Source organism: Theobroma umbraticum, unplaced genomic scaffold (assembly GCF_002168275.2).
Source record: "Theobroma umbraticum cultivar Fairchild unplaced genomic scaffold, ASM216827v3 scaffold_147.0, whole genome shotgun sequence".
Classification (NCBI taxonomy): domain Eukaryota; kingdom Viridiplantae; phylum Streptophyta; class Magnoliopsida; order Malvales; family Malvaceae; genus Theobroma; species Theobroma umbraticum.
The window spans coordinates 6,927,896-6,938,836 of NW_018397259.1; the positions used below are offsets into that span (position 1 = coordinate 6,927,896).

Genomic DNA, 10,941 nt, shown 5'->3' on the forward strand with positions numbered 1-10,941 from the left:
CGACAAAAAGCCAAGTTTCCTCCCTGTCCACATTGCAAAAAAAGGAACCACTCTGAACGGTTCTGCTGGTTTAGACCAAACATGAAATGTTGGTCTTGTAACCAACTTGGCCACATTGATAAAGTATGTGAGGCCAAGATTAATCTTGTTGATGAGAAAGCTGGAATTGTAGAGCATAAGGAGGCTGAAAATGAAGTCTTGTTCATGGCGAAAAATCTAAAAATTTCAAGTAAGAAGGACACTCGGTATATAGATAGTAGTTGTTCGAACCACATCACAAGAGATGACAATCTTTTCCTGGAGTTAGATAGAGACTTCAGATCACAGGTGGAGATTGGTAATGGGGTTTTCTTGAAGATTTTAGGCATTGAGACAATTGGCATTAAAACTCATTCAGGTATTAAAACTTTATCTGATGTTCTTTTTTCACCTAAAGTTAGTTATAATTTGTTAAGTGTTGGTCAGTTGCTAGAACAAGACTATACTCTTTTTGTTTAAAGACAGGCAATGCTCAATTCATGATTCATCAGGAAAGAAATTGCTTAGTGTTGCTATGAAAAATAAATGTTTTCCATTAAATTGGAAGCATTTAAGAAATCAAGCCTATCATTGTTTGTCTGGTGAAGCTAAACTGTGGCACAAGAGACTTGGCCATGTCAATTATGGCTCGTTAAAACATATGGTAACATCTAATTTAGTTGAAGGTCTCCCAAACTTAACTCAACCTGATGAATTGTGTGACACCTGCCAATTTGGAAAGCAGAGAAGGAAGCCATTTCCTAAACAAGCAAACTGGAGAGCCACACAAAAGCTAGAGCTCGTGCATACAGATATTGGAGGACCTATGAGAACACCTTCCCTCAGTGAAAACAGATTTTATCTCTTGTTTATTGATGATTTGTCCAGGTATAGTTGGGTTTACTTTCTCAAGCAAAAATCAGAAGCCTTTAGCAGTTTTGTCAAATTTAGAGCCTTGGTAGAAAATCAAGCAAGCTTGACAATCAAGGTGCTGAGGAGGGATAATGGTACCGAATATACTGCTCTCGAGTTTGAGAAATACCTGACTGAATTGGGCATTAAGCACCAACTCACTGTGTCTTATAGCCCACAACAGAACGGTGTTTCGGAAAGGAAAAGCAGAACATTGATGGAAATGGCTCGTTGTCTGCTATTCGAAAAGAAATTACCCAAAAGTTTTTGAGCTGAGGTTGTCAATACAGCCAACAACTTGCTGAATATTGCTCCAACCAAAGCTCTTGAGAGTAAAACTCCTCATGAAGTCTGGTATGGTTCTAAACCTTCAGTTTCGCATTTAAAAGTTTTTGGTTGTATTACTTTTGCTAAGATTCCAAAGCCAAAAAGAACCAAGCTGGAGGAAAAGTCAAGAGTAGCCATTTACTTGGTATGCAGTGATGTGAGCAAAGGCTACAGATTACTTGATGTGTTTACTAACAAAGTCTTTGTTAGTAGAGATGTGGAATTTGAAGAAAATAAACGATGGAATTGGACAAAAAAGGTAGTTGAAGCCTCTGAAAATACTCAGATATGTTTTGACAAAGAACCTACTGAAATTGAAGTTGATGATGTTGACGATCCTCCTATAAGAGGAACCAAAAGCTTGCAAGATGTTTATAACAGATGCAATATTACTGTGATAGAGCCAGCAACGTTTGATGAAGCTTTTAACTCCAAGAGCTGGAAGCAAGCTATGTTAGATGAAGTTGAAATGATCAAGAAAAATAATACTTGGGAGCTTGCACCAAGGCCTGCACAGCAAAGAGTGATAGGAGTCAAATGGGTTTACAGAACCAAACTAAATCCTGATGGTTCTATCAATAAATTGAAGGCACGATTAGTCGTGAAAGGGTTCGCTCAAGTCTACGGCATTGACTATACCGAGACTTTCGCTCCCGTGGCAAGACATGATACTGTGAGGATGTTAGCAGCATTGGCAGCTAGAGAAGGGTGGCAATTGTGGCATTTGGATGTTAAATCTGCCTTCTTTAATGGCTTACTGGAGGAGGAGGATATTTTTGTGGAGCAACCTAAGGGATTTATAGTGCCTGGTATGGAAGACAAAGTGTGCAAATTAAAGAAGGCATTATATGGGCTTAAACAAGCCCCCTGTGCATGATATGGAAGGATTGATGCTTATTTATGTGCAAAGAGTTTGTTCGAAGTGAGAATGAAGCAACTCTTTATGTTAAAAATCTTGGAGCTGAGTCCCAAGTTGCTATCTCCATTTATGTTGATGACTTATTACTTACTGGTCCAAGTAAGTCCTTGTTAAATGAATTCAAGCTGGAAATTATGAAAGAGTTTGAAATGACTGACTTGGGTTTGATGTCTTATTTTCTTGGTTTGGAGATTATTCAAAAGGATGATAAAATCTTCATTCATCAAAGAAAATATGCTGCTGGGTTGCTCAAGAAATTTAAAATGGAGCATTGCAAAGCTACTGCTACACCATTGCAAGCTAACTTAAAACTCTCCAAGCATGATGAATCTGACTCTGTTGATGCTACATATTCTAGGAGTCTTATTGGCAGTCTATTGTATTTGATTGCATCTAGACCCCTCCACCAGCTTGCTTTCAAGGTTTATGCAACAGCCAACCTCCACTCACTTGATTGCAGCCAAGCGAATCTTAAGGCATTTGAAGGGTATCCTTGATTATGGAGTTGTTTACTATAAAAATTCAAGTTCAGATCTTAGAGGTTACACAAATAGTGATTGGGCAAGCAGTTTTGATGATTCAAAGAGTACATCTGGGTTTGTTTTTTCATTTGGAAGTGGGGCATTCTGCTGGAATTCAAAGAAACATGAGGTGGTGGCACAATCCTCGGCTGAAGCTGAATATATCTCAGCTGCAATAGCCTCAAACCTAGTGATTTAGTTGAGAAAAATACTTCTGGATTTGGGGAAGCTTCATGATAACCCCGCTGTTCTTTGGGTTGATAATCAATCTGCTATCTCAATGGCAAAAAATCCTGTCCAACATGGACGTACGAAGCACATCAAAGTGAAGTACCATTCAATCCGTGAAGCTATCAGGAGCAATGAAATAAAAGTTTGTTACTGCTGCTCTGAGGAGCAAGTTGCAGACATCATGACCAAAAGTTTGCCATCAGAGAAGTTTTTAAAGTTAAGAGCAAAATTGGGTGTCTTTAAACTTGATCTCAAGGCGGTGTGTTAGTATTTTGAGATCAAATTGAAGAAACTTTTACCATCATTTTGTTGTGAATAACAAAACGTGAAGAACATGGCTCGAGGAGCAGCCATGCTATTGATAGTACCAGACTGTCTTTTCTTTTTTTTTTTTTTGTATTGGCTTGTCAAGCCGATCTAGCTTATATGTGAGCTGTCATTGGCTAAATATAGGTGTTGTTACATCTTTTGTTTGCTGTATGTTAAAATCAAGTTGTAGTATATATGAAAAAAAAAAACAATGAAAATCGTGCATATTTCCTTCTGTTTTGTTTATCTCCTTGTCAAACATCTCTCTCTGTATAACCCTTAAGCTTTGAAAAAAACTCTTCAAAGACCTCCTCAAGACATGTTTTTAACCAAAGGTTCATGCTTCACTGTTTTTGTAATACGACAGCTACTTACTGACAAGCTTATGACAGCTATGCACTTAAGGAATGACTAATGTCATGTTTAGCATGTAAGCAAGTCTCTAACTACTGTACGGAACTTGATTATTGAGTTCTGTGATGTATACCTTCGAGAGAATGTATATTAGAAAGAAGCCTATTGTTTAGAACAAATATCTTCTTCAGTCTGTTTTCATCTTTGACAACTTGTTTCTCTTATATGTTATATTGAACTCTATCTTGAGTCTAAACAACAAAAATTTATAAATTACAAGCTTTATAGATGTCTTAAAACATGGTCCTAGTTTGTTTATTCCCTCTTAGCTGCCTACAATTTAATGTTATCAATAAACATTTTAATTTTTACTTTTGAAATGTTAAAATATTAATATAAAATAATAATTTAATATTCTATAATAAAATAATAAGTAAATAGACTAATCAAACCATTATCTTCATAATTATTTCCCTATAAATCCCCCAATAGATAATCATACTTTATTTTTCCCTGGTTGAGGACGGCAAGGTTTTGCCTTAAACGTTGAGCATGGGTGAAGTAGTAGTAAACCCTGTTAATTCTTGCTCATGTAATCTTCGTGAAGTCGTTGTCACCTATACCTTTGTCGTGGTGGCAAAGGCTTCTTCTGAATGTCCTATGCAGCTTCGTCAAAGTCCATATATTTAAGTATCTTACATGCTTAAATACAACAAAATGAATGTCTCTCCATTCTTTGAAGAACTTAGTGCAAAGGCCACGTATGCAAACAGGAGGACTTAAGGGCTTGATTCATGACTGTCCAAGCCGTTACACAAGTATTTCAATTAACTTCATTTGCTTGTTACTTTTAGTATTACTCACTTTTACAATTATTTAATTACTTCTTGTAATTACAAAATGAATTTGTTATACAAGAAGAGCTAAGTTTTAAAAGATGAAAATTTAAAACGAGATATTTTAATTTTTATAAAGCAAGAAATAACCTTAAGGCATTGAGACATAAGAGTTTCAGAATTCTTTGGATTATTAAAGAGTTTTTAGTTTATTCTCAATTCTTCTTAATCAATTGGTCTCAAGAATTATTATCATCAACATATAAAAGGATGCATGAACTTCAAAAATATAAATATTAAATAAGATATATATCTCAATAATATTTTCAAATTGAACAATTTTGTGTTTAAATTTTTTTATTATTTGTTTAACTTTAAAACATAAATTTCACCAAAACATGATGAGATTCCTTCTCAAATTCAAGCATCAAAACAAAAGCACTTATTAACATATATATATATATAACTCAATTAAGAGGCATTTGTAAAATATAATTTCAATGTTACTTATTTACTTTTGAAATTGATATTTTCTTGAACTTCATCTCTAACTTTTCTTGATGCATCAAGTAGCTCTAGTGTAATGTTTTCATATTGCAAGAGAAAATATGCAAAATACATGTATATTAAGTCCAATGTTTTAGAAAAAAAATAAAAAATATCTTGTAAATTACTTTTTTATTAATTGATGTATAAATTAATAAATTATTAATTTATCAATTAAATAATATCTAAATTAATTAATAAATTTTTATGATCCCAAAGGTATTAATTTATAAATTTTTAACGGTGTTAATATTAATAATCCTATCAAAAGCTAGATATTCCTCATTAAATTGTTTCTAATATTTATTTTATGTGAAGAAAGAATTTCAAAAATGCTATTAGATATGCTAGAGCAAGCAAGAGGTACATGATTCATACATGTATATATATAAAAGAGTGAAATGCGCTACTGTAATGGCACCTGAAACGAGTGAGGGGGAAAGGCTAATAAAGACGAAGAGAAAAGTTTTGTGCCCTTTCAAACAAGAGCATAAGCTAGAAAAATCCATGCCTTTTCACGTGGAAGAAGCTGCAGAAGAGGAGATCAATCAACAGAAGAGCAGCGGAGCGAGGAAACAAAATCCAGCCATGGAAGAAGGGCAACAGAGGGATGAAGAAAAACCAACCATGGAGGATTCAACAGAAGAGCGGCAGAGCAATGGAGAAAATCTGGCCACGAAGGAATCAATAGAAGAGCGGCGGGGTGTTAAAGAAAATCAGTCCTACCCCTACTTGCCTAGGTGAAGCATAATTTCATGGAGGAAAGTATTGCGTATTGTCATGTTAACATTACTCTTAGTAGTTTTAGCAGGAATTTATTTGGAGAGAAGAATTAGTGCTAGAAACACATTCAAAAGAATTTTTGATCCTGACTAATTGCTTCTAGATTAGCTTGCTGCCACTAAAAGAGCCCAAGAAAATAAATTGATTGCATGTTAAATAATTTTTATTCGATGACAACAAGTTGATTCCAGTCGCAATTTGACCTTTTTGGGATTTTTTTAATGAAGTTTTACTTATACATTCATCCCTAGAAGAAGACAGCTTGTTTAGTAAATGGATATTGTGCAAGCTAAGAGAGCATAAATAATTGACTGGTATGTTACAGAGGCTGGCATTTTACCGCTGTCCTTCCGGAAGAAGAGCCCTTGATATACAGGAAGGTTCAAGTAGACCAAAAGGCTGCAGGGAAGCATTTGTAAACCAAATTGGTCCAAAGTCTTTATTTGATCATCATGGGTGACAACCTTCTTTATTCCCCCAATGCAGCTGAACAGATTGAGCAGTGCAAGTGTTGCTAAGATTTTGAACATTAATGAAGGAGTGCCAAACTCCTTGACCTCTTGCTCATATCTCTGAGATATCTGCTCATCAGCCACCTTTTCAGTGATGACAAAGGCTGACTCTGAAAATCCCAACAGCTTCAGGATAGTGTCAAAGAAGGCGAAAAAGTAGGAAGTTGTTCTTTTGAACATCCACATCCTTTGATCATTCAACCATTCTTGGATTGTGCCTCCACACCATATAAATTCCCCGAGGCTGTATGCACGGTTGGCAAAGATGTAATATATAAATGATAGGACCCAAGGGCTTGACATCTGGTGGTTCAAAATGATTTACTTGTTAGCAGCTCAAGTTGTTATAATGGGATTTAACTAAGATGCTTTATTATGAAACAAATGATCATTGCATGCTAAAAAATTAAACCAAAAATAAATCAGAAAATTGTTTTAGAGAAGAATATTACCTTTGGAAACAGAGGGATGCCTTTAAGCAGGCAAAGGGATGGCACTGTAACATACTATAGTGTAGCAAAGCAGTTTACAGCCCACAGCAAGTAAGGACAGTATGGAAGCTGGAGTTTTAAAGGGATCCTTCCATGTCCATAGATTAGGGGACAATATTTTGAGAGAAAAATCTGCAAGTCACCTTCAGCCCACCTTTTATGCTGTACTAGGTATTGCAAAAGTGTTGTTGGAACAACTCCTAGGAATGCCTTCCTTTCAGGATTGAAGTAAATGGGTCGCCAACCTCTACATTGTATGGATAAACCTGTGATTATATCCTCTGATGGACAGCCGTATTTCAACCCCATCTGCAATTACGCAATGATATTAAATTGTTTTTTTTTTCTTTTTCAGGAAAAGAATCATATTATACAGAGAGATAGAGAGAAAGGCCTCGTTTCCCCAATCCGTATTCTGTTCATATGTGCAACTTGCAAGACTTTGCGTGTATCTTCCAACACTCTTGCGCTTTCTTGAACCTTTTTATTCACTTTCCTCCACTCTACATTGAAGTCTTTGCTATACTTCTTTCCACAAAGACTCTCTTCTGTGAAAGCATCCAGTACCAATATAGCTAGGCCCTCCATTCGCATCAAATCCTGGAAGCTCAAGCTTGATAGTTTGCCGGGTACGCAATATATAATCAGACGTAGATCAAAATATCCTCATCTTGTTATAGCTCATTTGCAATTGATAATCAAATTTACAAATTTCTTCTTGTTATTTACTACTCACCTCCGCTACAACTCGCAGGGAACTGCTGCAGAGGTCATTCTTAGAAAGGTTATATAAGCTGTGTGGATACTGAATATAAGCGATTTCATGTCCCTTCTCTTCATCCATAAAAAAGCACATACAATTTTTTATAGCCTCCGAAATATTTGAATACATGTTGCAGTCCACATTAAGAATAATTGGCGTGTTGCTTATCCTTGCTGATACCCTTATCTAACAAAAATCCGTCATGAAGGATGATAACTGATAATGACAGTTTACAACTTCTAATCTAGTAGTAATCTGCAGAGTAAAATATAGTTTACTAGTGCATTCATGGCTCCTGCTTTGTAATTATGGTGGTACTGGGGTCTCTTTTCTCCTGCCACATATACCAGAGTAGGCAAAGGTTTTCCTTCAATGTCAGTAGCATCAGCATCTCTTCCATCAATTACGATCTAAGCATCAGGAAAGAAAAATAAAAAGCTGTGGAAAACTTGTAGTCTCCCTGTTGGTGGAAGTGCGGATTCCATGAAAAAGAATAGATATAACAATTTACTTGAAGAATGGTTTGATGATCATGTTGACTTGAAACAAAGTCCCATTCACGAAGCCCCTTGTGTTCCTTGCGCATGTCAGCTGGAATTCTCCCCAACTTTGTGATGGTGTCAATGCCTATCTTCAAGTCTTCATATGATTTCTATAATTGAAAAGGAAAAATTTAATACTAGTACTTAAGATTTTGAATCTGGGCATTTGGGAAGAATTAGTTTGGTCTCAACTTACTGATGTAGAAAAGCGAGTTTGCTTCTATGATTTCAATCAAAAGGCCAATGCCTCCTTATCACTTATCAATGAGATGACATATACTAAGGATTTATATGAAATGATTTATATATTTCATATCATATCATTCAATGATTTTGCAGGCTGTAAATGAATTATGTTAGTAATTTAAAAGAAATAAAAAAAATATCTCAAGAAAGCTGGTGAGTAGACCTGTTCAAGGGTCCACAGCTCGGCCCAACTTTGGTCAAGAATTTTAGGCCTTGGTTCGATTCATCTGGACCCATGACCCCATGACCATGACCTTAGAGAACTTACCCTGATGGACAACCACTCTTTGGTCATGACAGAATCACCGGTCGGTTCAGTGGTGTTCCTGAAATAAGCCTCCGGAGATCTTGGCTCTACTTTAAGCTTCCTGCAAAAGGGTAGCCATATCTGGGAGAAACGTGCAGCTTCTAACATCGCATAGAAGGTTAAATCTGAGCTACCATCATCAGATAGATATACACTTATCTTCTCAGTTGGGTAGTCATAAGCCATTACTGATAAGACCGTGTTGATCACCATAACTGGGGCTCTATTCCAGGATCCGCCGTGCAAACAAAAATGTCTACACTAGGCAAAGCTTCCTGATTGTACCTGTTGTAGAAAAATTCTTGGCATTATTGATTTATATTTAAATTGGATAAGATAAAATGAAATTTGAGGAGGGAATTAAATTAAGAGACACCTGGAGGAGAGCTTGTCTTTGAAAGTGTAACGAAAGACAGGGTTCCATCTGCGGACTAGTGTGAGAGACCAGTACAAGCTAAACCAAAGTTCAGCAAGAAACAATCCAACCCAAGCCCATCTCTCAGTCTTCCTTCCACAGCTGGAATGTAACTTGCTCTCCAAACCCAGATGAAGCAGGTGCCTATAAAGGTTAAAGCTGAAAACAATTGAAACGGTCGGCGTCCCCTTGCTGGCTCCGTTTCAAAGGGAGGAAGATAACCTTTACTTCCCCTTTCTCCCTCGTTCCTGATAAATGATCAAAAGCAAGCCCAAGCCGGAACTTAAACCCTTAAAACATTAACAACCCAAACTTTCCCTCAACCCATGCAATAGCCAAAAGTATAAATTCAATAAACTGAATCAAAACAGCTGGGACGGAGGCAGAGAGAGATAACTCTGTAAACTACAAAGATTACCCCAGGAATCAAAGCCAACAAACAAAAAGCTAGTCAAAGAAACCACCAGCTTCCGATTTTTTCAATTGATTTACCATACTAAAAGTTCGATACGTGACAGGGGATAAAAGGTTTGGCCTGAAATGAGCTCCCAGCAGCTTGTTTACATAGCAGGACGTGTTTTCCCCGAAAGTTTAACTTAGCATTCCCAAATGACTAAACAACTCCCCAAATGTCACCTACTTTTATTTATTTCCTCCCGGTTTTTAATTTACCAAGTGGCAACAACACAGTGACAGAGATAAAAGAAACAGAGAATATATAGGAGGTGGCTATAAGAATCAAGTCAGTCAACAGTTTACTTCCAAAAGTGGTAAGGTTGAAACGAAGATTTGGATATAGAGATGCTAATAAAAAATTGATGATGGTATTCATCGAAGAAGATTATGTTGACAGGTGATTAGATGAAATTTATAAATTTCATTTGATTAATTAAAAATCATGAAACAATCTATTATTTCAGTTCAGAATACACTTTATGCCCAAAATGCTGGAAAGAAAAGAGGAATTAAGAAGTACCCTTTTTATCTTTTTTTCATTCTCGTAGTGATTTAAGACATGGATAGTGCACAGGCCAGCAAGGCAAAAACAATGGACTTGTAAGTAACCGAACTGGGCATTCTACCATTGTCCTTTCGGAAAAAGAGTGCTTGGTATACAGGGAAGTTGATAGTAACCAAAAGCAAACAGAGGAGAATCTGCAACCCAAATAGGTCCAAAACCTTGGGGTGATCAGCTGCCAAGATGACCTTCTTGATTGCCTCTAAGCTGCTGAACAGATTGAGCATTGCAAGTGTTGCTAAAATATCAAACATTGGTGAAGTAGCACCAAACTCTATCAGCTCTTGCTCATATCTTTTCGAGACATCGTCGTCAGCTACCTTTGCCGTGATGACAAAGGCTGCCTTTGAATACCCTAATAGCTTCAAGATGGTGTCGAAGAAGGCAAAGAAGTAGGAAGTTGTTCTTTTGAACATCCACATCCTTTGATCGTTATACCAACCTTTGAATGTGCCTCCACACCATAGGAATTCTCCAAGGCTATGGACGCGGTGCGCAAAGGCAACATATGCAAATGGGAGCACCCAGAGGCTTGATGTCTGATCAAAAATGATTTTGTTATTCATGTGCAAATTTACATACTCCATGGATGTGTTATGTTTAAAGCTCGTTTGACATTGCAATTGAGCTGCATTTAGTCGCAAATGCATTGTCAAATAAAGATTGACAAATTTAATTGAAAAAGTTGAGTGCTGGAAATTTAGAAACCATATTAAGAATGATGATAATGCTAAAGGAATCATTTTCGTTTGAAAGATTTGATTGTGACATTGATTCCAAATTCAGCTTGCTGTTTCTAAATAGTACAAGAAAGAGCAAGTTTGTCAGTGAGGAGATTCATACCTTAGGAAACAAGGAGATGTCTTTAAGCAGGCAAAGGCATGGCACAAC

The 10,941-nt window shown here is 36.5% G+C and overlaps 1 protein-coding gene and 1 pseudogene across 3 annotated transcripts in view; both read right to left on the bottom strand.

Annotated features, from left to right (window-relative positions):
- Positions 1–5,863: 5,863 nt before the first annotated feature.
- Positions 5,864–9,864, bottom strand: LOC110414898 (cellulose synthase-like protein E6; annotated as a pseudogene). Its single transcript, XR_016351155.1, has 9 exons — positions 9,785–9,864; positions 8,994–9,280; positions 8,579–8,902; positions 8,034–8,174; positions 7,801–7,932; positions 7,496–7,708; positions 7,154–7,372; positions 6,721–7,068; positions 5,864–6,571 (listed from the first exon to the last, which is right to left on the bottom strand). The product of XR_016351155.1 is annotated as a cellulose synthase-like protein E6 (transcript).
- Positions 9,865–9,889: 25 nt separating this feature from the next.
- LOC110414816 (cellulose synthase-like protein E1) overlaps positions 9,890–10,941 on the bottom strand; it is a 9,986-nt gene continuing 8,934 nt past the window's right edge. For both annotated transcript variants that reach the window (XM_021426227.2, XM_089783357.1), the window contains exons 7-8: positions 10,894–10,941; positions 9,890–10,589 (exon numbers count right to left, since the gene is read on the bottom strand). The exon at positions 10,894–10,941 is cut by the window's right edge and continues 321 nt beyond it. In XM_021426227.2, coding sequence (XP_021281902.1) covers positions 10,041–10,589; positions 10,894–10,941 — 597 coding nt within the window. In that variant the 3' untranslated portion in view covers positions 9,890–10,040. The remainder of the gene's footprint in view (positions 10,590–10,893) is intronic.